General features: G+C 44.2%; 1 protein-coding gene across 2 annotated transcripts in view; it reads right to left on the bottom strand.

The window, feature by feature from the left end:
- The window catches only part of RCOR1 (REST corepressor 1), a 167,107-nt gene that overhangs the window by 138,397 nt on the left and 1,361 nt on the right, over positions 1–27,349 (bottom strand). For both annotated transcript variants that reach the window (XM_089522581.1, XM_089522582.1), the window contains exon 2: positions 26,799–26,858. In XM_089522581.1, the coding sequence (XP_089378707.1) occupies positions 26,799–26,858 (60 nt within the window). The remainder of the gene's footprint in view (positions 1–26,798; positions 26,859–27,349) is intronic.

Below are 27,349 nucleotides of genomic sequence, written 5' to 3'. Positions count from 1 at the left end.
CTGATTATTGGTGTTGTAGTCCCAACACATTTGAAGGGACACAGTTGCCCACCCCTGCTTTAAACAATGAAGCTTTTCCAACCACACAAGGCGATTTGAAAAAGGTATGTTTGGATGCAGGCAGAAGAGTTGAGGAAATCTGCCCAGGAAGACTCATAGACAGTGGCTTTGCTGCAGAGCCTAATGGATCCTGATTATTTGGGTTAGGAAGCCACCCCCCACACCCATCCCCCCAGTCAAGTTGGACAGCAACTGGGAAGGAAGGGATGAATTCCAATACTTGTCTTCATTTGTCATATAACTTGACACATTTGCTTGAGCCATCAGGGCTACTTCTTGAATTTTGAGAAGGAGAAACATGTGCTGTTGGCAAGCCTCCACTGATTTTCATTAAGATACAATACAGTCGTCCCTCCATATCCACGGATTCTTTGTCCACGGAGTCAGTCATCTACAGCTTGAAAACACTCAAAACAAATCTAAATCAAATCCCTCCTGATTCTTCTTCTGCTCTTAATCTTCTATCGCCTTCGCCTAACAAATTTAATCTTCTATCGCCTTCGCCTAACAAATTTTCTGTCTTTCCTCCTGCCTCCTTGGATGAACTCTCTACACTTCTGAACTCTTCCAAACCTGCTACCTGTCCTCTTGATCCTATTCCTACTCGTCTTCTAATCTCTATAGCTCCCTCCTTTCTGCCCTCGCTTCTCCATATCTTCAATCTCTCTCTCTCTCTACAGCCTCCTTCCCTTCGGACTTCAAACATGCTCTCATTTCCCCAATTCTGAAAAAACCTTCTCTTGACCCCTCCTCTTTGTCTAGCTATCGTCTGATTTCTCTTCTCCCCTTTCTTTCTAAGGTTTTGGAACGGGTTGTTTATTCGCACTGTCTCAAGTTTCTCGAAACCAACTCCATCCTTGATCCCTATCAGTCTGGTTTCTACAGCGCTTCATAAATAAAGGTTAATAATAATAATAATAATAATAATAATAATAATAATAATAAATTCCAAAAAACAAACCTTGATTTTGCCATTTTATATAAAGCACTCCATTTTACTATGCCACTGTATTTCATGGGACTTGGGCATCCCAGATTTTGGCATCCACGGGTGAGGGGGATCTTGGAACCGAACCCCTTTGAATACCAAGGGCCCACTGTACTGTTTAGCATCACAGCTTGGAAGTTACTTTTAAAAAGAACTCCTTCCCATTAGTTGTTTCAGTGTTTTAAAAGTTCTTCATTGTCATTACTTGTTATATTGTTAGAAAATACCTCACTATACTGTTCACTGCTTTAAAAGGGGGAGCTTCTAAAGTCTAATTAAAAAATGCCCTAAAGACTTGAAAAATTCTGATAAAAATATCTCTAAGAAGATTTTAAATGACCCCTAAACATAATATTGCGCCCCGGTATTTAGTCATGCTGGCCACATGACCACAGAGTCATCTTTGACAATGCTGGCTCCCTCAGCATTGACATGACTAGACATGACAAAGGGGAAACCTTTACCCTTTTAAACATAATATTATAAATTAACTACAAACCATTACCTGTTACACCACTGGTACCATTGTTTTCTCAGCCATTATATTACTATTGGAACACAAGTTTCTTATGCCCTCATTAAGGATAATTTGTTATAGGGCAGCTTGAAACTGCTTCTAAGATCTGTCTAGGGCTGCATCTGCACTGCAGATATAATGCAGTTTAACACCACTTTAACTGCCATGGCTCCATCCTATGGAATCCTGTGATTTGTAGTTTATTGTGGCACTAGAGCTCTCCAACAGAGAAGGCTAAATACAGTGCGCCTGCGTTATATGCAGATGTGCTTTACGTGGACTTGAGCATACGCGCTCAAGCCACGGGGCATGCATGGGGTGGCACATCCCATTCAAATGAATGGGGCGCACGCCCGTGGCACCCTGCATGCTCCCACACCACTGCACACGAGCCCCATTCAAATGAATGGGGCTCCAGCAGCATACACGGAATTAGCCTTACGCGGGAGGGTCCGGAACGGATCCCCCGCGTAAGGCAAGGGCCCACTGTACCTCACAAAATTACAAATCCCTGAAATCCATAGTTTTGAGCCATAGAACTAAAACAGTGTCAAACTGCATTATTTCTGCTGTATAGATGAAACCTCTGATGATGCTGGCTTCTGTGTAGGAAAGTTAATATGCAATATGATTGATTTTGCTCTGAGAGAGCAAGTTGAGCTGGACAACAATCACAACTCATCCTTCTCTTCATTCCTTTTTTACTCCCAGGTTTGTATATGTGTGTGTGTGCACATGGACCTTCAGTCGACTGTCAACTTAGGATGGTGGATAGGATCTGATGGTTTAGTGTTATTTAGACCTAGTTATACTATGTACCCATGACTGAATCCTGGTTAAATATATAATTTTAATAGTCATGCCCATTTCCTCCAAATGTACAATTTTAAGGAGGAAGTGCACCAATCAAACCCACTCCTTTGCAAGTAGGGGGTGAGCCTTACCCACCTATTTCTACTGAGCATGAGAGAATCTTAGAGATCCCAAAATTATAGTCACTGGGCCAAAACATAATGCCTAAATAACCCAGTTCAACACTGTTTTAACTGCCCTGGCTCAGTGCTAGGGAAACCTGGGACTTGTCATTGGCTGTGACACAAGAGCTCTCAGACAGAGAATGATAAATGTCTCACAAAACTACAGTTCCCAAAATTCCCTAGCATTGAGACAATGCAGTTTTTATGACATGTATAATACACAGAAACTGCTATACTGCCCGGGAATAACACATCGTTTCGGTAGATGGAGCAAACCTGTTTCAAACCAGCAGGCAGTTTCATTCACTGGCATCACTTTGAAACATAAGGAAGGTTCACTGGGGCATGGTGACACTTATCTGTAAAGGGTGTTGAGAAATAATATATTATAGAAGAATAAAGCAAGAGTGGAAATCAGGTGGCTCTCTAAATGTTGCTGCTCTGCCAGTAGCCCAACAACACCCGGAGGGCCTCATAAATAATACTCCTAACTTAAAATACATCAACAAGAATAGCTATGGTTGTTGTAAAGCCAGTTAATCTCCCATCATTATTTGAATTATTAAACTTTTTTTCTTCTTAAACCTAAAATTAATAGCAATAGCAAGTACATTTCTATACCACTTACCAGTGCACCTAAGCAGTTTACAATGTGTAAGCCAACTGCCCCCAACAAGCCAGGGTAATCATTTTAGTGACCTACGAAAGGATGCAAGGCTGAGTGGACCTTGGAGCCCTGTTTGGGATCGAACTCACAACATCGTGGCTGTGAATAGCAATAGCAAGTATATTTCTATATCGCCTACTGATGTACTAAGTGGTTTACAAAGTGTAAGCTAATTGCCCCCAACAAGCTGGGTACACACTTTAGCGACCAGGAGCCTCTAGCTCAGGGGTCGGCAACCTCCGGCCCGCGGGCCGGATGCGGCCCGCGAAGGCCTGGCCGCCGCCCCCCGGCTGCCCCTGCCGCCGCCGCCGCCGCCGCGGCGGTCGCCCGTCGCGGCTTTTCGCCGCTCTGGGCGCCGCCATTTTGGGCGGCAAAATGGCGGCGAAGTCTCGCGCGACCTTCCCTGAGGTCGCGCGAGACTTCGCCGCGATTTTGGGCGAAAAAATGCCAGCGCCCATAGCGGCCTCTGGAGCTATGGGCGCCGCCATTTTGCCGCCCAAAATGGCGGCGCCCAGAGTGGCCGCCGCGGCAGCAGCGGCTATGGCGGCGGGCCTCTAGGAGGCCCGCTACCATCTCTGGGACCCTCCAGGAGGGCTCCCAGGGCGGCAGGGGGCCTCTGGGAGGCCCGCTGCCGTCTCTGGGACCCTCCAGGCGGGCTCCCAGGGCGGCAGGGGGCCTCTGGGAGGCCCGCTGCCGTCTCTGGGACCCTCCAGGCGGGCTCCCAGGGCGGCAGGGGGCCTCTGCAGGGCCCTCTGCCATCCCTGGGGCCCTGCTTTAGGGCTCCCAGGGTGGCAGGGGGCCTCTGCAGGGCCCCCTGCCACCCTGGGAGCCCTCCTGCAGGGCCCCAGGGATGGCAGAGGGCCTCTGCGGGGCCCGCTGCCATCCCTGGGGCCCTGCTTTAGGGCTCCCAGGGTGGCAGGGGGCCTCTGCGGGGCCCACTGCCATCCCTGGGGCCCTGCTTTAGGGCTCCCAGGGTGGCAGGGGGCCTCTGCTGGGCCCTCTGCCATCCCTGGGGCCCTGCAGGAGGGCTCCCATGGTGGCAGGGGGCCTCTGCAGGGCCCTCTGCCATCCCTGGGGCCCTGCAGGAGGGCTCCCAGGGTGGCAGGGGGCCTCTGCGGGGCCCGCTGCCATCCCTGGGGCCCTGCTTTAGGGCTCCCAGGGTGGCAGGGGGCCTCTGCTGGGCCTGCTGCCATCCCTGGGGCCCTGCTTTAGGGCTCCCAGGGTGGCAGGGGGCCTCTGCAGGGCCCTTTGCCATCCCTGGGGCCCTGCTTTAGGGCTCCCAGGGCGGCAGGAGGCCTCTGCGGGGCCCACTGCCATCCCTGGGGCCCTGCTTTAGGGCTCCCAGGGTGGCAGGGGGCCTCTGCAGGGCCCTCTGCCATCCCTGGGGCCCTGCAGGAGGGCTCCCAGGGCGGCAGGGGGCCTCTGCGGGGCCCGCTGCCATCCCTGGGGCCCTGCTTTAGGGCTCCCAGGGCGGCAGGGGGCCTCTGCAGGGCCCTCTGCCATCCCTGGGGCCCTGCTTTAGGGCTCCCAGGGTGGCAGGGGGCCTCTGCAGGGCCCTCTGCCATCCCTGGGGCCCTGCAGGAGGGCTCCCAGGGTGGCAGGGGGCCTCTGCGGGGCCCTCTGCCATCCCTGGGGCCCTGCTTTAGGGCTCCCAGGGTGGCAGGGGGCCTCTGCAGGGCCCTCTGCCATCCCTGGGGCCCTGCAGGAGGGCTCCCAGGGTGGCAGGGGGCCTCTGCGGGGCCCGCTGCCATCCCTGGGGCCCTGCTTTAGGGCTCCCAGGGTGGCAGGGGGCCTCTGCAGGGCCCTCTGCCATCCCTGGGGCCCTGCAGGAGGGCTCCCAGGGCGACAGGGGGCCTCTGCGGGGCCGGTGCCATCCTTGGGGCCCTGCTTTAGGGCTCCCAGGGCGGCAGGGGGCCTCTGCAGGGCCCTCTGCCATCCCTGGGGCCCTGCAGGAGGGCTCCCAGGGCGGCAGGGGGCCTCTGCGGGGCCCTCTGCCATCCCTGGGGCCCTGCTTTAGGGCTACCAGGGTGGCAGGGGGCCTCTGCAGGGCCCTCTGCCATCCCTGGGGCCCTGCAGGAGGGCTCCCAGGGCGGCAGGGGGCCTCTGCGGGGCCCGCTGCCATCCCTGGGGCCCTGCTTTAGGGCTCCCAGGGTGGCAGGGGGCCTCTGCAGGGCCCTCTGCCATCCCTGGGGCCCTGCAGGAGGGCTCCCAGGGTGGCAGGGGGCCTCTGCGGGGCCCGCTGCCATCCCTGGGGCCCTGCTTTAGGGCTCCCAGGGTGGCAGGGGGCCTCTGCAGGACCCTCTGCCATCCCTGGGGCCCTGCAGAGGCCCCCTGCCACCCTGGGAGCCCTCCTGCAGGGCCCCCTGCCGCCCTGGGAGCCCTCCTGCAGGGCCCCCTGCCGCCCTGGGAGCCCCCAGCTTTTTTGCTGGTCTCTGACGGGGCCCATCAGGGGCCAGCAAAAATGGGGAGGCCTGGCCCCCGGAGGGTGGAAGCTCTGCCCCCGGCATGCGGCCCCGCCCCTGGAGGGTGGAAGCTCCACCCCCCAGCACACAGCCCCGCCCCGGAGGGTGGAAGCTCCACCCCCGGCACATGGCCCCGCCCCAGAGGGTGGAAGCTCCACCCCTGGCACGTGGCCCCGCCCCGGAGGGTCGAAGCTCCACCCCCCAGCTTCGGCCCCCCAGTCGCCTGAGGGACAGCAACCCGGCCCCCGGCTCAAAAAGGTTGCCTACCCCTGCTCTAGCTGAACTCACAACTTTGTGGTTTGTGAGTGAGGGGCTGCAGTACAGGCATTTAACCACTGTGCCACGAGGGCTCCTTGAAATTAAGGCTTTGGTAGCTCCATACTGGAAGTAACATTAACTTATGAGAAGGGAAGATTATGATACTTTATCCAACTTTGGCGGGTTACAGACCGCCGAAAAGCGGCGGTCTGGCTCCGCCTCCGCTTGCAGCATCCGGGAGCTGAAGCCTTTAAACCATGCAGCTCCTGGACGCTGCAGAGAAGGAGCGCAGAAATCGCGCTCCTTCTCAGGCCCCGGAAGAGATGCCGCGAGGCGCTAGTTGTGCGCTCGTGGTGTCATTTCCGGGGCACAACGTGCAAATGCAGTGCGTCCGCTACGTCAAGATGGCGGCGGCCATGTGGAATGGCCGCCGCCATTTTGTGCGCGTGGAGCACATACTAGGGTTAGGGGGTGCGGAAGCACCGCCCCTTCCTAACCCTAGTATGCGCTCGTCGCGTACTATATGGCAGTTTGTAACCCGCCCTAGTTTCCTATCACTGTCTTGAAAATGTAGTGGGCAAATATAGTGGGCCCACCTTATCCACACAGGTTCCAGAACCCCAGATTTAAGCCAGTAGGGCATAGTGGTTTTTGAGTGCTGGACTTTGGAGACCAGGGTTCAATACCCAGCTTGGCCATGAAATGAACTGGGTGACCTAGGGCAAGTCACACTCTCTCAGCCTCAGAGTAAGGTATTGGTAAAGCTCCTCTAACAATATTTTGTCAAGAAAACCCTGTGATGGGTTCATCCTGGCATCACTATAAGACAGAAATGACTTGAAGGTACGTAACAATAACAACAAGCCTGAAAATTCAAATTTTTAAATAAAGATACATGAAGTCTGGTAAGAAGTGATTCCAGGGCAGCAGCAAGTCCTGGCCACAAGGTGTGCATTCTTCAGCCTCCTGTCACCAGGGAGCCCAACAGCTGTCCACTTCTGCTTTGCAAATGAATGAGGAGGAGCTGAGGAGCACTGCCTGCCAGCCCCATAGCCTCCACTAGTGTATTCTATAATAAAGAACTTGAAAACCCACATTTTTTTCATATCCATGTTTGGGCCTGGAATATGGTATGTGTCCACTATAATCTGTTCAATTCTGTTGATTATATTTGTATCCAAGGAACCTTCTGTCTAAACTTGCACCTCACTATAACCCCATGAGATACACTGGTAGATTGTAACCTTTTGCTAACCACCACGGGAATTTAACTCAGTGGGAACTTGAACCTGGGTCTCTCAAGATTTGCTCCAACACAGAAATGTAATAACAGTCATATTATTCTTAAAAGCAGCCAAAAGAAGTTGTTGCATTTAACATGATGCATATTCCCACTTTCATCAAATACAATTTCTCTACTCATTATGTAAATACACACAAAATTATTGGAGCACCAGATTGTACCAAACTTGTTCCTTCCAATTCATGTGCTCTCCAATGTTGCCAAGAAACAGGATTTTTGGAAAATTAGTAAATGGTTTTATCATCATCAATAGCAAGTTTTGACACCTACAATGAGTTAGGCCTTCCTAGTAACATGTTGGGAGTTATAAACTCACATCTCCTTCCTTGTGTTCCCATGGCTACTGTCACCAACAGCAAAGTTAGCACCTACACACAATCAGCAACAGGGTCTCATGGGGGCAACATTTACTGGAGAAGAAAGAGAATGCCACAAGTAGCATGAGTTAGGCACCAGGTACATCTTCATCACCAGCCTGCCCCTCCCATCCAACTTACCACAGCTGCTACAGAACACAGGAGGCTTTTCACAGGTGAAAGGATCAAACATCTCTTGCATCCACAAAGGTTCACAAGTATTTGAATGGGGAATGGAAAAGGGAATGATGATAGAGCAGCACTGTTCTAGTCCTGCAGAACTGATGCAAGTCAGACTAAAGCACCTTTCTTGTGGACCACAGTAGTTATTTACTCTTATTGGGGTTTCCTATCTCTGAGCTCACATGTACCATTTCACTTTAGAAACCTATAATGGTATTCAAAATGTCATCTGCATCCATTTGTGTCAGTTTTCTTGGTTTATATGGAGGGATAAATTTTCCATGGAATAGTTTCCATTTTGGAAATCTACAAAATGTTCTAGTGTGTAGGAAAAAATTGATTCCTAACCAATTCTATTTCTAGTCCTAGTCCTAGTCCTGAATTACTGTTGCTGCCATCATCATGGCTGCCTTCACCTTCAACAGCAAGTTATACCTCTGTCAAAGCCAAGAAAATTCCAACCATATTATAATGCAACTGAATTTGACATTCTGGCCCAGGCATACTTATGTGCCTGCTTGCAGCTTCTTGCCAATTTGGAAATACTCACTTCCCTCCTGAATGGGCAGGTCGACTTTGGGTTGGTGAGAAGGAAGAGAAGGACGGGTGGCAGATGGACTTGCATGGGCTGAAGAAGTAAAAAAGATACAGATAGGGCAACTAAAATGTTGCAGGAACTGAACAATTCCACTATCAAGGAATCCAAAGTGCTGTTTTACTTAGAAAAAAAAGTTATGGGAGTTGTAATCTAACACATTTGGAGTACACCAGCTTGGAGTAAACTGACTTGGGCTGCAACTGCTTTGCAGAAACAATCCAGTTTGAAACCGCTGTTAACTGTAACTTCAGCACAATGGAATTCTGGGATATGTATCTTTGTGAAACATTTAGCCTTCTCTGTAAGAGAGCTCTGGTGTCACAACAAACTACAGTTCCCAGAATTCCATAGGATGGAGCCATGGAAGTTAAAGTGATGTCAAACTGCATTATTTCTGCAGTGCAGATGCAACGCTAAATAAATGCTTTGAAAAACAGCTCAAAAGGCCTCCAGGGAGCAATATTCCACAATAATACCGCATTTCAGCAGAAATCTTTGTTTAACATTCAGCCACAAAACTTTTCAGCTACCACTGAGGCTCATTATTACTATATTTCTGATCTGCAGGAGATAAAGATCCGTTGTTCTCTATATTTCTACCTTCCTCACCACCACCTTAAGGCAACTCATGCTGTGTTTTGAAGACTTCCCAAGTTCTCTCTACCTTGTTGCTTTTATTTGAAGTTAACTCTTTGCAAGATGTCAACAGGTGCCTCCATTCCCCCATTGCACAAAGCAGAAGAAACTGGAGGAGGAAAGAAGGGTAGGGAAATTGGCACTCCAACACTTTTTTCATTGTTTTAATAAGAAAGGTTTTTAAGGATGAACTGCCATGACCCTGACTCTTTCCAATCTCTCTGTTACTTTGTAAAAATGATCCCTTCTGTTATGGAGTGTTTCATTAATTGTTGCTGGTTACATGGTTTTAAAAATATTTCTCACTGTACCTCTTGTTGCATTATTAATTATTTTCTTCACTGCTTTTTTTTTGGCAGAGGAGAGTGCTTTAGGACAGTTAACAGGAAGAGAAGAAACCTGGAACAATTCCTGTCAAGATGCCTCTAAAAATAAAACCAACAAATCATTCACAGTCGCTACACCAATTTTCAATTGTGATTGTCTAACACCCTCATTACAAGTAAAAGAGTAACTAAGTACAGATAGATAGCTATGTTACTTTTACTGCCTTACTTTCAATTTCTGTGTGAAAATAAGAAGCAGCTTCCCTCCAGCAGGGAGTTCCCATCTTTAAGACTGTTTTTGGCACCTCCACTGGGATTAAATTCTGGCTCCCATTCATTGCCATTTTCTATGACTAATTATTTTTAGCTAACAAGGAAGGAAAGCAGCCTGTCACCAATGTAACCCTATATAGAAATTCAACTTATAGAAGCCGAACTACATACTGTATCCTTTATTAACTTGCATTGTAAGGCAATGACAAGTAGGTATCTCTCTCTCTCTCTCTCTCTCTCTCTCTCACACACACACACACACACACACAGAGAGAGAGAGAGAGAGAGAGAGAGAGAGAGAGAGAAATTTGGAAGCAAGACTGCAAGGTGGTATACAGAGGCAATCATTTTTAGAACCTGTATTCAGCTCAAAGTCATAAGATAAGTTAAATCCAAACCTATATTATAGATTACTTCAATCTACAATTATGATAAAATTGTGAACATTGTAAAAAGAATAGATTACATAAATAAATATTTACTGAATTTGAGTAGCATAAAATATAAATTGTATGGTATTCAGTAGCCATTCACCCACATATTTTTTTTTAATATTTATAACTTCCCTTCATTAAAAATTTTCTGGCAGGCTGGAACCTCCTCCCTCTGGCCATGTAGTTACTAGGAGAAATTTAACATCCATTTGCAACACAAAAGATACTTCCTTTGAAATCCAGTATGTCCCCATCCTTTGTGAGGCCACAGGCAACTTTGTAGGGTGGTGGTAAGGTAAAACATGCCAATCCAGTCCCAATATTGGGGGGGGGGGGTGTTTTATCTTTGTTGGATGTAGAAACCTCAAGTAGTAAGGTCCCAATCCGCTGGCTCTCTCTTTAGGATTCCCTTGTTGCAGCTATAATGTGGTTAAAATCCTGATGAAGGAGCAAGTGGAGCCCCGAAAGCTTTCAACATGCATATTGTGCATTTTGGTTGGCCCAATAAAGGTATCCTTGTTTGGATGTTATTAGATTAGTTAATAACAGGTTTCCTTTGGTAAATGCCAAAAACCACTCTATGAAACTAGAGCAAAGCACAGTGAACTTTATGTCAAATAAAATTATTTAGTCTGCAAGGCTCTACCAGACTTTCTGAATTGTTGGTTTAAAAAAGACAAGACACACTTGTACCTCACAGGAAATTTTAAGCCCAACTCCACGTACTAGTCCCAACCAGAGCAGAGCTCCTGAATCAGTTGCTGAAAGGTAGTCAATTCTTGTATAAACCACACTCATAAACCCTAAGCTCTAGGTGATACAGGACTAGCAACTGAATTTATTTATCCATTTATTCAAAATATTTCTATCCTAACCTATAACCAATGATCTTAGGGTGGGTGGCATACAATTAAAACTGAACAGTTTAAACCAATTTAAAACAATTAAGGCTAATTTAAAGGTTAAAAGCATACTGCACTGTCTAATTACTGGAGCAGCCAATATTTCCCCCAAATGCAAACACAAAGCCCTCTCTCACACCTTGAGGGGAAAGCTAACTGACTGTTGTGCAACAGATGAGCTTCTCACTGTCCAGTTGTGAGAGACTTAACATTAACAATTTAACTGAATTACAGTCAGCCCTCTATATCCACTGATATTTTATCTACGGATTCAACTATCCAAGACTTAACCAGCTTACAGCACTCTTAGTTGTCCTTTAAAAAAAACTCAACCATCTTTAAATATTTAAACAGAAGATTAATCAGGAACATGGCAACAACACGTACGCCCCTTTTGGAAGAAATTGAAGAGTTACTTTTAGGAAGGATGGATAAATATAGTGACATGTTGAAGTGAAAAAGTGTTTAACTACCGAGTTTGGAGGCCACATTGGCTGCTCATGGACTTTGGAGGGCTGCATCCCTGCTGCAGATTTTAGCCACTGAGAAAATTTGCCATGTTTTTGGCCTTTCTGGACAGTTTAAGGCCCAGAAGAGGCTTCTTTTCCAAACTGGTAGTTAAACTGGAAGACAATTTTGTTTACTTCCAATCCAACCAAGACAACTTCCAATATAGTGTACTTCCTGGTTGGAAAAACAGCTTCTCCTAGCGTTCAACTGTCCAAGTGGGAGGGAGCAAAAACTTACCAAAATAGCCCCACACAGCCCCACTGGGCACTCAAGCCACTTAAGCCATGGGGGACCATTTTGGTTTAAAAAATGGGGGTGCTGGAGGATCTCTGAGAGCTTCAAAAATGGTCTTTGTGACTCATCCTTTCTCCAAGCTGATGAACAGTCATCCATAACTAAGAGATGCTAAGATAATGCTCTGGGATTACAAGCTCTGATCTGGAAAGAATATGGAACATTTTCTGCATATATAGATATTATGTTGAGGTTCTGCTTGGGAGCTTTTTTGCTCAACCTGGTTTCATTCTGGCTGTTTAATTTTATATGAATTTAATTTTGCTGTAAACCATCTGGAGAGCCTAAAAAGCAAGGAGGTATAAATATAAAAATACCTTCTTGTTTCAGAGGGAATCATGACTTAGCACTAAAAGGTGACTTAAATGCAACATGTATGTTTTTAGAATACCTTGAATGCTTGCCCAACCCTTGCTTTCTTGCCTAAAAAACTTAAAACACCCTGGTAATTGCTTTCGGTACATTTCTCTGCAACAATAAGAAGTCTGGCACATTCTTCCTATAACATTAAATATATGCCATTTTACAGCTGTCCACTCATGCGGCCTATAACAGAAACAGAAAAAAGTATCTCCTAGCAGATCTCCTAGTAAGCTCTTGCAAATAAACACTGTGGTCCAGCAACTGGCTAACTTATTTTTCCAGACTATTTCAATGTATGTCAGGGAGTCCTAGACTCTTCACTTCCTATGAGCACAGGAAATGCACATATAAAAAGCAGATCACTTTCCCGTGTGAATACAACATCAGCTTCTGAGATTTTCAATTAAGGCCCTATTAATTCTTGTGCAACCGACAGAAAACTGTCAAGTAGCACTGCACAGAAGGCCTTCTTAATGACTCAAATGACATAAAATTAAATCCAATATTAGTTCCAACCGAGGCTGGTGGGGGGGGGGGGGAGAGAGAGCGGGCCCAACAGTGAAAAAATACAAACATACATTACCAAGACATAGCAATGCTAGTCTGGATCAGCATGCAAAGGGATCCTGTGACACCTAAGACTAATTGAGAGAAAGAAGATGCATCTGATGACGTAGATTTAGCATCTGATGAAGTAGATTTAGTAAGGTCCTAATCCACTGGCTCTGTCTTTAGGATTCCGATGTTGTAGCTATTATGTGGTTAAAATCCTGATGAAGCACGTGGAGCTCCGAAAGCTTGCAACATGCGTATTGTGCATTTTGGTTGGCCCCATAAAGGTATCCTTGTTTGGATGTTATTCAAAACACACTGCAGAAATAATCCAGTTTGAGACTACTTTAACTGCCCTGGCTCAGTGCTAGGGAATGCTGAGAATTGTCATTTATAATGGCACCAGAGCTCTCTCACAAAACTACAGATCCCATAATTTCCTAGCCTTGAACCAGGGCAGTTAAAGCAGTTTCAAACTGGATTATCTCTGCAGTGTGTTTTGGACCATAGGCCTGAATTCTCTCAGCTAGCTCCAACTAATACTGAGTCCTATGAATCAACATGTAGATAAATTTCACTGACTAAATACTTTACTCAAGATTAAAAATATGGTTTGGGTCATTAACATTCGAGGATAATACAGGCATTTTGCTCTTTATCATGCAATATATTTTTCCTGACTTTAAAAAAAATACTGTAAAACATTTTTTAAAAAATGCAAGAAAACATTAAGATAAAAAGCCCCTGTAGTTATACCATGTTTTCTTGTCCTAATGAAACACTCTCACTAACCCTCCCATATAAACCAGAGTGAAAATAGCACAAAATCCTCCAAAATCCTTGGGACTCTGTCTCTGTTTTATCACTGGCGATGGGGATGGGGCCCCTGAGCCTCAAACAATTCCCAGATGTCAAGACCTAGACCTTCTTTTCTGGTCCTCAATGTGATAAGGGAGGAATCTCAGAGCAACAGAGTTGCCTTGAAAAGAGTGAGTGTGTGTGTGTGTGTGTGTGTGTGTGTGTGTGTGTGTTTTCCTCATTTCTTAGACTTAGGAATGAAAGCATAGCCCATGAGGGCCCATGACAACTGGCTGGGTATGGAGAAAAGGACAGTCTCTAGATCTTAGAAGATACACTACTCATCCATAATTTAAACCATTCCCAAGGAGCGAGACTCTGGGAGACCAGAATTTGAATCTTTACTCAGTTAAGGAAACCTTAGGCAAATCACTCTCTCAGCTTTAGAATAAGGCAATAGCAAGCCTTCTCTGAATAAATCTTGCCAAGAAAACCCCATGAAAAGGTCACAAGTCAGTTACCTGAAGGTACATAACAAACCACAAAGCAGTCTAAATAAGTATTCCCCTCTCCACAGGGGAATGAAAAGAAGTGTGGAAATGTCATTTATAGCTTCTTCATTTTTTAGCTTCAGAAAATTTGAGAGAGGGGAGAAATTTGAAAGAGAAACTAGTTGGAAGAGGATTATTATTATTATTATTATGCTTTATTTATATAGCGCTGTAGATTTGCACAGCGCTGTACATACGAACAATAAAATAGATAAGAGAAAACCTGCCCATGGCATATAATCTAAGAAATAATAGCATAATACATATAAATAATACATAACAATAACGAAAATGGTTCAATAAAACAGGCAACAAATTAAAAATGTCAAATAGCAAATAATAGTCACACAATGCCTGGGAACGCTTCTCTGAACAGGATGGTCTTCAACTCAGTTTTGAAATTGGTTAAAGAAGTGATGACCCATGTTCATAGGGGAAGGAGGTTCCAGGAGTGAGGGGCAGCAAGTGAGAAGGGACGAATCCGGGACGGATTACTACAGACATAACACACACACACCTGCAGTGAGCCTAATTCAGATTTCAGCTGTACACATTCACCTAAATGCTAGAAAGCAATTATAAATTGCACACTATATATTTACCATAGCTCGTAGCATGCAGCTTATCCCTTAAAAGGTCACAGTCCTTCAACACAAAAATCCACTCCTGGTTATTTCTTCCTCAATGGCACTTTTCATCATTTCAGCAATATAATTTATGGTATAAAGGAATTATTTCGCTTATGACTATTGTTATTTGAAGTTGTTTTTTTTAAAAAAAATCTATTCAGAGTTTGGAAAAGTTATTGTTTGGATACAAGTCCCAGAAATCTTCAGCCAGCTGAGCTAAAGTCCAGAAAAATTAATCTTCCCAAGATCTTCAGCAAATCACTCAGAGGGCTACCAGCAGACTCTGAACTACAGTCTTCCCAGTCTGTTCAAAAAGGTTGCCATTAAGACTGCCCACAGAAGAATGGGGGAGAAACTCTCTTGCACTGTCAGGACACTTCCTGGCTTCCGTTGTTTTATTACATTTCACCCCAGGGCCTGCAAGCAGAACCATACTACAGCTAGCCATTCAACACCCCCAGACTCACCAGAAAGCCATTCTATGGATGCTGGAGAGAGCAGAGGGGTATTGCAAAGCATTTATCTCTGTCTCCAGGCACACGCAGAGCAGTTCCTTATATAAAATGCCCTTTATATACAATGGCAAAATCAAGGTTTGCTTTCTGGAATATTTTCAAGCCCTCACCGGTTGAATCTGTGGATGCAGAATCTGTGGATACAGAGGGCCAACTGTATAATTTACTTACAGAGCTTGGATTCCCTTATTTGGACTACAGCTCCCAAAAATCTCACTGCCATTTTTCCCCTGTCCTACCTCCAAGGATCCCTGAGGGACACACACAGTTCTCCATCACCCTCATTTTAACCTCATACTCCTCTGAGACACGCTAGACTGAGATAGAGAACAAGTAACCAAGGAACCTCAAGGCTGAGCAGGGATTTTGAATATGGGTCTCCTCAGTCTCAGTCCAACACTCTAAACCAATACTACTCACTGGTGGTCTATGGGCTGGTGCTGGTCCATAAGCCATTCAGTCAATCCACAGAATTTTTAGAAAACAAAGAAACGGTTGTACCCCAATTGGCATAAATAGAACACCAGTCCCTGGCACATTAGGAAACAAAACAACCAGTACCCCCACATCAGACATCATAAGATGCACAGCAATAAACCATTAGACTATACAGCTGTTCCAGTATTTCCCAGAATGTACTGCCAGCAACCCTTTATAGGCTAAGACACAGCATTATATTACACTTTCAAACTGCAGAAAAAACAGCTATAAATTCTAATAATCAGGGAGGTCATAATAACTTCTGATGTTACCAAGTGTTTCCTCTGAATGCACACCAATCATGACTTATTACTGACTTCAGGAATATGGCTATAATGAGCTTAAATTCATATTTACAGAATAGAGCAGTGTACTCAGAACCATCAAAACACAACTGGGATGATGTCATGCAGGACAGGTCATTCCAAAGTGTCATCTAATCTAAGTCAGTTGAGAAACATTTTTAGACCAGATTTTAACTTCTTGAACCACCCAGATGAAAGCCTCTTAGCCCCTGAGATTGGGCTGTGTTCAAGTTCCACCCCTTGTCAAGCAGCACCAAAAAAAAAAGAAGAAGAAAGAAAAATAGCTGTCATGCACTGCAAAAATACAAGGTGTCTTATTTTCATTTTTCAAAAGGAGAACGACAGACAAATACAGGATTGGTTCCATTTCTAACTTGCCCCTTCCCATGTCTCATAGTTTGAATTAAATATGTGCATGCCGGTTGCATTCTGAAAGTGGAAATGATTTCCTTACTGACATTGCAAATGCCAGCCCCCACTCCTAGTTATCATGTGAGAAAGTGGAACTGCATCCATATTCTTTTCCTTGCAGCTTTCCCTTCTTTCACTGTCTGCATTCACTTCCTGCAAATACTCTTTTCCTTAAAGTGACAGTAATATAGTTTTGCACAGTAAGCATACATTACAGACTTCACATCCTGAATTTCAGCCAGCGCAATATATTCCAGTTTCAGAATTTTCCATCTATCAATTCTTCTTTGAATATATATATGTAGAAAAAGTCACTCATACCTTCCTAAAGTACTGTCACAATTCTGCAATCATATTAGGGAGTGATTTCTTGGCATAGAAAACATTTTCAAGTAAATATTAGCCCAATTTCAACCCAAACAGGCAAGTACTGCTGGAATTCCAGATAGGTATGGACCAATAAAACTGGAAAACTTGATTTGTGAACTAAGAAACTGGTAAAATGGGAGATTCTAAGAACCACTGTCCAACAAAGTGAATTTTCCAAACTATATTTCCACTTCATGCCTGTTTGTCATGTGCTTCTTCATAATTCTAGGCCATCTACTCCTCTACAACTTTTTAATGCCACCATTAAAATACTCTATGCATTGTTCCCCAATTCACCCATTCCTCTATGCAGCTTCCCCAAAATTATGTATTCTCTGTGCATTTTTTGAACTGAGAGGTTCATTGCAAAATCTGAAAAAGTGCACAATATGAAGGACAAGTGCATTCCAAGTTGTATTTCAGTTTGGAAAGTGTGGATTTGTTCAGTGAATGGTAAAAATGCAGGCCAGGCAAAGAAATGAACAAATAGGGCATTTTTTTTATCGTAAACAAAAACTACTGTACTTCCAAACACTTGCCTAGATCTAATTGTTAGTCCTAAGTGGAATAGATCTATTGATTTAACAGAATGGATGTAAGTGCTGACTTATCTAGTTCCCAGTGATACACGGGTCTACTCCACTTGGAATTAACAAATTAACAAATGAATGAAGAGCAAAGTTAACTATTTAAACTCATCCAAAAATATTGAGACAGTTTTCTTTTTTAATGCCCTTTATAGCCTGCCTTCTGAAGGACTCAAGGCACATATGTGGTTTTGATTTTTCTGTATATATTTTTAATCCCCAAAACAACAATAAATCCTCATAAATGAGAACTGAGGAACACTGCCACGGAATGTAACTTCTGGGAGTTATAGTTCACCATCTGGACAGTTGCACAACTGGCTTACACTTCTCATCTTCAAATCATATTTAAGATCCATGGATTGTTTCACAGTTCCTACCTGAAGCCAAGAAAAGATGTCTGATCATTACCTAGTTTTATTCACAACATTTTACAGTGTAATCTGACACATCTTGTCTGTCACACCACTCCTCCCCCTCCCCCCCCCCCCCCGCGCCAAGGGAACAATTTTCCAGTGGCAACATTTAAAACTTTTTAACATCTACATTGGCCCTCAACTTGGGATTCAAGCAGGGCAAATAAAGCTGGAAAAATATGGGCTGGGTGAGCCCACCATGAACGGTATACTCAGGAAATTAAACAGTCAGCCCTGGGTATCCTCAGATTCTGCACCCACTGACTCACTTTCCATGGCTTGAAAATTATTTTCTTTTTGAATTCCACAAAGAAAACCTTGATTCTGCCATTTTATATCAGAGACACCATTGTAATATGCCATTATATAGTGGGACTACTTGAGCATCCAGATTTTGATATTCACACGAGATCCTGGAACCAAACACCAGCGAATACCAAGGACCCACTATAAAAACTTCCACAACAATGGTATTGCTTTCTGAGAACCCAGATTCTTTTCCATTTAACAGGAAAAGCAATCTTCTCATCAGCTGGGTTATCCTATGTCTCTCTAAGTAGCAACACCTCACACTGAGCAAAAGATTGTAGAATTAAGGTGTTAGTTACTTCATGTGGAAAAAACAGCACCTTGCCCTATCCCATCTGTAATCACTTTCATCACAAGGAAAGCTCCAGTTCATATCAATCGGGAGTGGGGACAATGTGTCCCAGGGACTGCATGTGGCTCTTAGATTTTTCTGCAGCACCCAAAGCTCCAGAAGATCTCTAAACCACACAATCTGTCACAAAAGCATGGTGGTTTGAGGTTCCTGTTCCCCCACAGATCCTAAAACCTCCAGAAAACCACAAAAATTACTCTTTATAAGTAGAATTATAAAACCAAAGGTGAACAACATCACTTGTGGCCATGACAATGTGGCGGCGGCGGTATTGGGGGGGGGGGGGAATGGCCCCTACATCCTTTGTAGTTATCTATGGCAGATAATCAGTGACCTTGTTCAATAACCTCTATGAGAAGAGGAAGGTCTCCTCTTTGGATGGGAAGATGCTTGGCATTCCACATGTTGAAGGGAAAGGAAGTGACTAAGGTATTAACTATAGCTCATTTATTGTTTTGTGGCTTCAAGTCAACTCCAACTTAAGGTGACCTTTCCCAAGGTTTTCTTGGCAAGATTTATTCCAAAGTTTGTCATTGTTTTGTTCTTAGGACAAGAAAGCATTCCCAGGCATTGTGTGACTATTATTTGTTATCTGACATTTTTAATGTGTTGCCTGCTTTACTTTATTGTACTCTTTCCTGTATTGTTATGTATTATTTATATGTATTATGCTATTATTTCTTAGATTGTACACCATGGGCGGGTTTACTTTATATATTTTATTGTTTGTATGTACAGCGCTGTGTAAATCTACAGTGCTATATAAATAAAGCATAATAATAATAATAATAATAATAATAATAATAATAATAGTCCAAGGTCACTATGGGGAATCCATGGCTGAGCAGGGATTTCAGTCCTACTCCCATACTCGGATCAGTATACCATGCTGGCTAACAGCCCTCCTTTAAAGCACAACAACAAAGGTTCACATTTTCAACTTCCGATTTTTCTGTGAACAGTTTAGCAGAATGTGCAGCACGGTCCATGACCTAGGGCCCAAACAGGCCAAAATAAAGCTGCTTCAGGTCACTTTGGAGGTATGCTGTTTAAGTGACGCACGCATCTTAAGAAGCTGTGCCAAAGCTGCAGTCCAGTCCTTAGGACTGGAGCTTTGGCATGCCTTCCGGCCTCTTAGGATGCATGCATAATTTAAACAGCTTTATTTTGGCCTCTCTGTTCCAGCCCTTAAGTCTTGTATTTAAAACAACAACAACAACACTGATCAGTTTGTTATTATATCTACACTAATGAACTCTGTGTGCTTTGCTCCCAATTTGGCCCAGATTTTAAACATTTAAATTTGGGCGTACGAAGATTATATATTTATTTGTATCTCACCTTAGTTTTGTTTTCATCGCCTCAATGAGCACAACAAACCTTACCAGTGGCCACTGGTTCTTAAACTGTGTTTACTATTTGGCTGTCTGTAGGAAAGTAACACACACACACACACTCCACATACACAACAAAATAAAATTTCATGGGCTTCAAGTCACAATTTAATTGCTCTCTGTACCTTCTTCAGAGCCTGGAAAATTTATTGTTTGGACTGCAAGCCCCAGCTCCCCCAGCCTGGAAATGCTGGAGGATGTTGTTCACATTTTTGCCAAGCGTTGACCTCTGTATACAGTACATACATGTACCTGCTGAGTTTATATACCACTATATATAAGGAAGCACACAAGCCAATATTAGTGGTTGCTGAACCTATTTTGGGGACATACTTCAGCATCTTGAACAGCTTCCTTACACTGAACTCCAAAGGGGATTCACCACCCCTGTACATGGGAGCCACGTGACACCAATACTACCTGTGTTCCTGTCTGGTTTTGTTTATATTCCATCAGACTGAGTGAGGGAAGTAGCAACCTGGGAACCATATGGCTCTAGGTGCAGCTCTTCTTTCGCCAGTGCAGCTCTGCACTTCCTTGCCAGAAATTCAGTGAGGAAGGGTAACAAGTACCAAGCCACAAGGTGCTACAATGAAAATAGTCAGCAAAGGCCATTTTAGCATGTGTGTGAGTGCACTTAGGTGACACATGACACAGACACACTCTTTGGATCCTTTTTGTTATTTCTGCCACCTTGGATCTCCTCCCAGGAGAAAGGCATGGTATAAATTCAATACATAAATAAAATACAAAACTTCTTTGGAGCTACCTATCAACACAAAGCCCAGAGCTTAGAAACATTGTTTTTCTTTTATTACAACCCCTTCTTGCCTGCATGGCCACTGGCATGAGGGTGTTGCTCTGGGACAAAAAGTAACTTTCCAAGTGAGGAAACCAACCTGTTTTCCTATACACTTAAATGTAGAGGGGGGGATGGGAAACCACTAGAAGTACACTAACCCATTAAAGTCCAACTCTTTTCACCACACCTTAGTTGTGAGCCACACACCTATGCAAGGTCAAAGGACAATGACCAAGGCTTAACGCAGCAAGACTGACACTACTTAGTTCAACAAGTATGTAGCCAAGACAGCAAGTCTGCACCAGCATTGCCAACTGACATGTTCAATTGGACAATAAACCAAAATAATCATTTTTTTTTAATACAGGCTTCCCCTGGTGCCCTCCATATGTATTGGACACACTACACATATCATCCTCACCAGCATGGTCATTATCACATTAGTTGTGTGTGGTTAAGACACATGCTCAATTTTAATTAAGTCTAATGAAGACACATGTCTAGTTTTGCCATGTCTACACCTACACCAACCTACAAATTAACATGTGACAAGTCATAAAAAGACAGTTATGGCAGATTCATATAATTTTCTAAATCAAGCATTAAAAGACACTTATATCACTGTGATATATATCACTGTGAGACTAGTGACTAGTCTCTAGTGACTAGAGACTAGATTACCACATCAGGAATTGGAAAACACAAGTCAAATCATCAGCCTCACAAGGTAAGAGTTTGCTTGAGCTCCTGAAAGAAAGGCAGGATATAGGTATCATAGTCTAGATAGTGAAGAGAACAGAGACAGAATGAACTTATCCTCTTATATTCAAAAGAAAGCAGACTTCAGGGCGAAGCCAATAGTTCCATGTTTCACAATATAATTAGCATTTATATAGCTCTTTTGAGGACTAATGCATGCTGCATGTGTTCTCAGTGATCCTTACAACAACCTAATAAGGTAGGTCAGCATTATGTATTCTCCACATTGGAGGCTGGGGAATTTGGCTAAGCAAAAAGACTCGCCTACATTTAGGTTTTTATGTAGCCTTAAACTACACTCTTAGCTAAGGAGTCAGTTCCCCTGAACTAAGGGGAGGGTCCTGTTTAAAATAAATAGGTCAGAAACTCTGAAAAGTTTATGGCTATGGTGGGGTTTACATTTGCCAATGATAAAGATGAAATCCTCATCACATCCGCAAATGAAGCATAACAGGAAAGAGTAATTAAGGCAGGAAGACAATTCAGATTGACCTTGACAGAATGAGAAATCAGACTCAAGCTAACAAAATGAAGAGTTTTCCAGGGTAAAGGGCATGGATAGCAATGCTAGTCTATTGCAGAAAATACTGTACAGAGTTTTGTGGCCCTTAAAGACTGAGGAAGTTTTATTTGGCATCAACTTCCAGGGACTGCAGCCCACATCAGATGTCTCACTTGGAGGGTTATAATCTTAACAATGGTCACTTAACAAACAACAGTTGGGAGGTAAGAAGTACATCCTGGCATTGGTATGAAGATTAAGGCATGCATGATGATAAAAAGTCTAGTCTATGTACAAGAGGCAGTGTTTTAAAAATGCAAACAGAGAGAATGCAAAGTTTACCATTTAGAGCACGCACGCACATGCACACACACGCACACACACCAAATATACAGCTATAGGTTGAGGATACCTGGCTTGGTATAGTAGTACATAGTACAAGTGAAAAAGATTTCAGGAGAAATAGTTTGAGACTTGATGAACATGAGTCACCAATGTGATGTGCCTGCAAAAAAGGCTAACCTGATTTTAGGCTGATTTAATGAAATACACTTTCTATGTGAAAAGTTCTTATTTTAGTCTGAACTATCTAACACCATCTTTAGTATGAATCCAGTTCTGTACAACAGACTTTATGAAGGTCCAAAACACAATCCAAAAATAATCCAGTTTGAGACCACTTTAACTCCGCTGGCTCAATGCTGGGGAATTCTGCAAAACTAACTTTGTGAGACATTCAGCCTTCTTTGTCACAGAGCTCTGGTGCTGCAATAAACTACAGTTCCCAGAATTCCATAGCACTGAGCCAGCACAGATAAAGCGGTCTCAAACTGGATTACTTCTGCACTGTGTTTTGGACTACAGACAAAGGGTAATGGGCTTAAAGGAGAGCAACTAAAATGGTCAGCAATCTGGAAAATAAGTTCTGTCAAAGGGGGTAGTATGAACCTGAAGAGTAGACAAATTACTGCTCTTCAGTCACTTGAAAGAAGAAAGCCAAAACTTATTTTCTGTTGCCTAGACACTAATATTATCTCTTAATGGGCTTAATCTAGAAGAGCACAGATTTTGGTTCATCTTTACAATGTCTTACTGGTTAGAGCAGCTTGACAATGGAACCTATTACCAAGTGAGGGAAGAGACTCTCCATGTACTGGAGGTCTCTTCAAGCAGAGGTTCAGCAGCCATTTCTTAAGGGCGTTCCACCTCTTGATCTCCTCCATCAAGCAGGGGACTGGACTTGCTTAAGAATGAGCAAATGAAGTTCTCCAGAGTTTCTGGAGTGCAATTCCCACTATTCCTCACCACTGACTGGCTGTGCTGTCCCTCACCAGTGGTGGCACTGATGGGACCTGTGGATCCCCTGGAGGGACACTGTTGCCCACAACTGGAGTACAAGATCTTCAGGGTCCCCTCTAACCCCATGACTCTAAACCAGTACTACTCAAAGGGGTGGTCACAGATCAGTGCCAGTTGGCAAGCCATCAGCTGCTGGTATATAGCTTTGTTCCAGGAAAGAAACAAACACCTTGTATTAATAATATGGCACAAATACGTTGCCAGTTTGTGACATGCTGGGTAGAATAATGTTAGCCACAACACCAGATGATGTGAGAAAGCAGTGCTCTAAACCAAGAGTAGGAATCATGTGGTTCTCCACATATTGCAGGACTACAACTTCCAGCAATTCTCACAATGGGCTATGCTGGTTAGGGCTGCTTGGACTTGTAGTCCATCAACATCTGGAGAGCCACGTGTTTCCCAGCCCTGTTCAAGGCCACAGACTTCCCAATCCAGTCTTAAACACTGTACTTCTGCCCAAGCTTTATATACTGCTCGTTGTGACAGTCAGTAATTTAGGAAAATCAATTATCAGAGGAGTCTCGCCAGGTCACACTATTAAAAGGAAGCACATATGTTTCCAAAGAATACTGGGTTGTCTTTGGTGAGTTTTTCTTTTAAGAGTTGAGAAACAAGGGATGCAATTAAGATCGCTGACATGCTAGAGTCAGCTCTAATGCAAAGAGGAAAACTGTTGGGGGGGTTCTGCTGGATAGGAAGGCAGTCTTAACTTACAGCTACAAAGACACAATTAAAATTGTTTACATTTTAAAACGAAGAAAATACAGGCCTCCTTCTTTGAAAAATAATAATACTGGCATGGCTCCCACCATATATAACTGGACCACCTTTTTTAAACAAACATTCTCTGCCTTATAGGAAGACTTTAATTCCTTTGTTTCCTCCCAGTACCATTTTAAATTAACCCTGAAGAAAACTGGAAAGGGAAAGGAAAGGGTGAAATGGTGAGAACAGAGTGGCTTCTCTTTCTTTCCCCAGCCACGCAACACATTTCAACCACCCTTAATTTTAAAAAGAGCATAAATCTGAAGCTATTTTATTCTTTCTGCCCTTGCCACCAGTAACCCCCCATTTCCAGGGACAGGGGAAGAGGATCCAAGAAAAACTCTTCTCTTTAAAGGTCTCAACAAGATCTATTCTTTTCTTCTTTCTCACCCAGATCTACAAAGCCACCCTCCATCCCCCTTGCTAAGACTTCAGTCTGCTTTAGCTGATCTGCTCTTTTTTTCCCTTTTTTGTCCTTTAGTCGCCCTAAATTCCGGCAAAGTCAAGAGATTCCTGATACTCTCCAACAACTCTTTTTTAAAAACACACACACACAATAGTATAAACCACTGGTCCTGGTTTTTTTTTAAAAAAGAAAAGTAATTGGATTTAGGTCAATTGCATCTAAAATCATTAGGTTGGAGGAGGAGGAGACTGGCACTGATTTTCATAAAAGGGCCAGCGACGACTCCTCCTTTCTCTCCACCCCTGCCACTGTGAATAGGAAAAGAGTAGCCACACCTGAAAGAAAAGGGGGAAGGGGACAGGAAGGAAGGAAAGAAAGAAGGAAGAAGGGGTTGAAAGAGATGAAAGGTGAAGCAAGGTGTCTAATCCTTGCACTGTGAATTAATCCTTAACTCTCTCCATCTCACCTCCCCAGCTCAAAATGGGAAGAAAGAAAGAAAGAAAGAAAGAAAGAAAGAAAGAGGAAAGGAAGGAAGGGGTTGAAAGAAATGAAAGGTGAAGCAAGGTGTCTAATCCTTGCACTGTGAATTAATCCTTAACTCTCTCCATCTCACCTCCCCAGCTCAAAATGGGAAGAAAGAAAGAAAGAAAGAAAGAAAGAAAGAAAGAGGAAAGGAAGGAAGGGGTTGAAAGAAATGAAAGGTGAAGCAAGGTGTCTAATCCTTGCACTGTGAATTAATCCTTAACTCTCTCCATCTCACCTCCCCAGCTCAAAATGGAAAGGAAGGAAGGAAGGAAGGAAGGAAGGAAGGAAGGAAGGAAGGAATTAATTCCTGAGAGGAATTCACAGATGGAAATAACCCCCCCCAAAAAAAAAAAAAACTTCCCCCTCAGTACACACATCCCTCAAGTGTTGTGGCACATTTCCCAAACACGTTTCCCTCCCTACCACAAAACCCCTTCCCTTCCATGCCTGTCTTCCCCCCCCCTCCAAAAAGCCCCATGTGTGGTTGCTGTTCTGGCTTTGGACACCAGGGTGAATATTCAAACAGACCCAGGAAGGGGAGAGAATTGTTTCTTTAAAAGAGGGACACTTCCCTCTTTGAAAAATAGACACTTTTTTTAAAAAATGTGGTTTTTTATTATTCCTTTGAGAAAGCTAGCGTAGCACAGTGGTTTGAGAGTTGGACTATGACGAGACCAGGGTTCGAATCCTGGCTCAGCCATGGAAACCCACTGGGTGACCTTGGCCAAGTCACACTCTCTCTGCCTCAGAGAATGGCCATGGAAAACATCCTTTGAAGAAAGCTTGCCAAGAAAACCCCATGACAGGTTTGCCTCAGGGTCACCAGAAGTTGGAAAGGACTTGAAGATACACAACAGCAACACTTCCCCAAAGCTCCCAATCTAACAAAAGGAAGGAAGTGCCTCTTGGCCTCAACCTCTCAAAGCCCAGGCAATGAGACTGGCCAAGGGGCTTAAAATGGGGAGGAGGGAAGTAAACTCCCATTAGACTTTGTGGGGAACTCACTTCCCCCCCTCTCCTTTCCTCCCCTGAACTCAGTGGGGATTTACTTCTGATGCAAAAGACTTGTTATTGTGTGCCTTCATCAAGTGCTTTCCAAATTATGGAGACCCTAAGCCAAACCTGTCATGGGGTTTTCTTGGCAAGCTTTGTTCAAAGGAGGTTTGCCATTGCTATTCTCTGAGGCGGAGAGAGTGTGACTTGGCCAAAGTCACCCAGGGGGTTTCCATGGATGGGCCAGGATTCAAACCCTGGTCTCCAAAGTCCAACACTCAAACCACTTCAACTTATGGCGACCCTATCCTGGGGTTTTCTTGGCATGTTTCTTTGTCACTGCCCTCTTCTGAGGCTGAGAGAGTGAGCTTCCATGGCTGAACAAAGACTTGAAGCCTGCTGTCTAGAAGAGGAACCAGACTAAATTTGAGGGAAGCCAATAAGGAAAAGATGGGGGGAATAGTGCTCAAACCAGGTTATTAACCCTCTTTTTAGAAAGTTTTTTTTTTTTTTTTTTTGCCCTGTGTATTTGACAAAGAAAACCAGTGTGAGGTGAGCACTGGATTATGACTCTGGAGACCAGGGTTCGAATCCTAGCTCAGCCATGGAAGCCCACTGGGTGACCTTGGGCAAGTCACACTCTCTCAGGCTCAGAGGCTGGCAATGGCAACCCTCTCTGAACAAATCGTGCCAAGGAAACCCCATGCTAGGGTCACCATTAAGTCAGAAATGACTCAAAGGTGCACAACAACAAGAAAAGAGACACAGAGAAAGAGAGAGAAAACTGAAGGGTATCTCCATTAAAGAGTCCTTCCTTTTATACAAAGAAGAAGTAGTCACTGAGTCTGCCAAGATTTCAATTTTGACTAATTATATATATATATATATATATATATATATAGGACTCACCAGGATCGAAGTCAGGAACGATGGCTTGATACTGGGATCCCACTCTCATTCCTCCTCCTCCTGGTTTAAAATAAAAATCATCATCATCATCATAATCAAATAAGCAGAGTGGACATTTTCAGAGCGAAACTAAGAAACGCATACAAAGTGAGCAAGCTCTGTTAAGACCAAGAGTTGTATGTTGGTGGGGGTTTTAAGCTCCCAGACTGTCCTGCCTGGTCCCCCTTTCCCTCTGGGAGACTCACCCAAAGGGATCAGATGTCCTCACTGCAAAGGAGGACAAGGCACCACAAAATGGAGGACATGAGCCCACTCAAGAGCATGAACACACTCCTAGAAATGAAAATGCCTGCATCTTAGTCCTTCTCCAATGGAGGAGGTTCAATTAAAAAGGAGGGCATGAGCCAACTCAAAGCTCAAACACAGAGAAACGGAAATGTCTGTGTCTTAGTCCTGCTCAAAATGGAGGGCGTGAAAGAAAAATTGAGGACATGAGCCCACTCAAAGCTAGTACTCCTTAAAATGGAAATGTCTGCTCCTTAGTCCTTCTC

The sequence above is a fragment of the Sceloporus occidentalis genome, unplaced genomic scaffold (assembly GCF_023333645.1).
Source record: "Sceloporus occidentalis isolate IW3139 unplaced genomic scaffold, rSceOcc1.0.p SCAF_4, whole genome shotgun sequence".
NCBI classification, from domain to species: Eukaryota; Metazoa; Chordata; class Lepidosauria; order Squamata; family Phrynosomatidae; genus Sceloporus; species Sceloporus occidentalis.
Note: the sequence above shows the minus strand (reverse complement) of the source record. Positions and strands in the feature narration are given on the sequence as shown.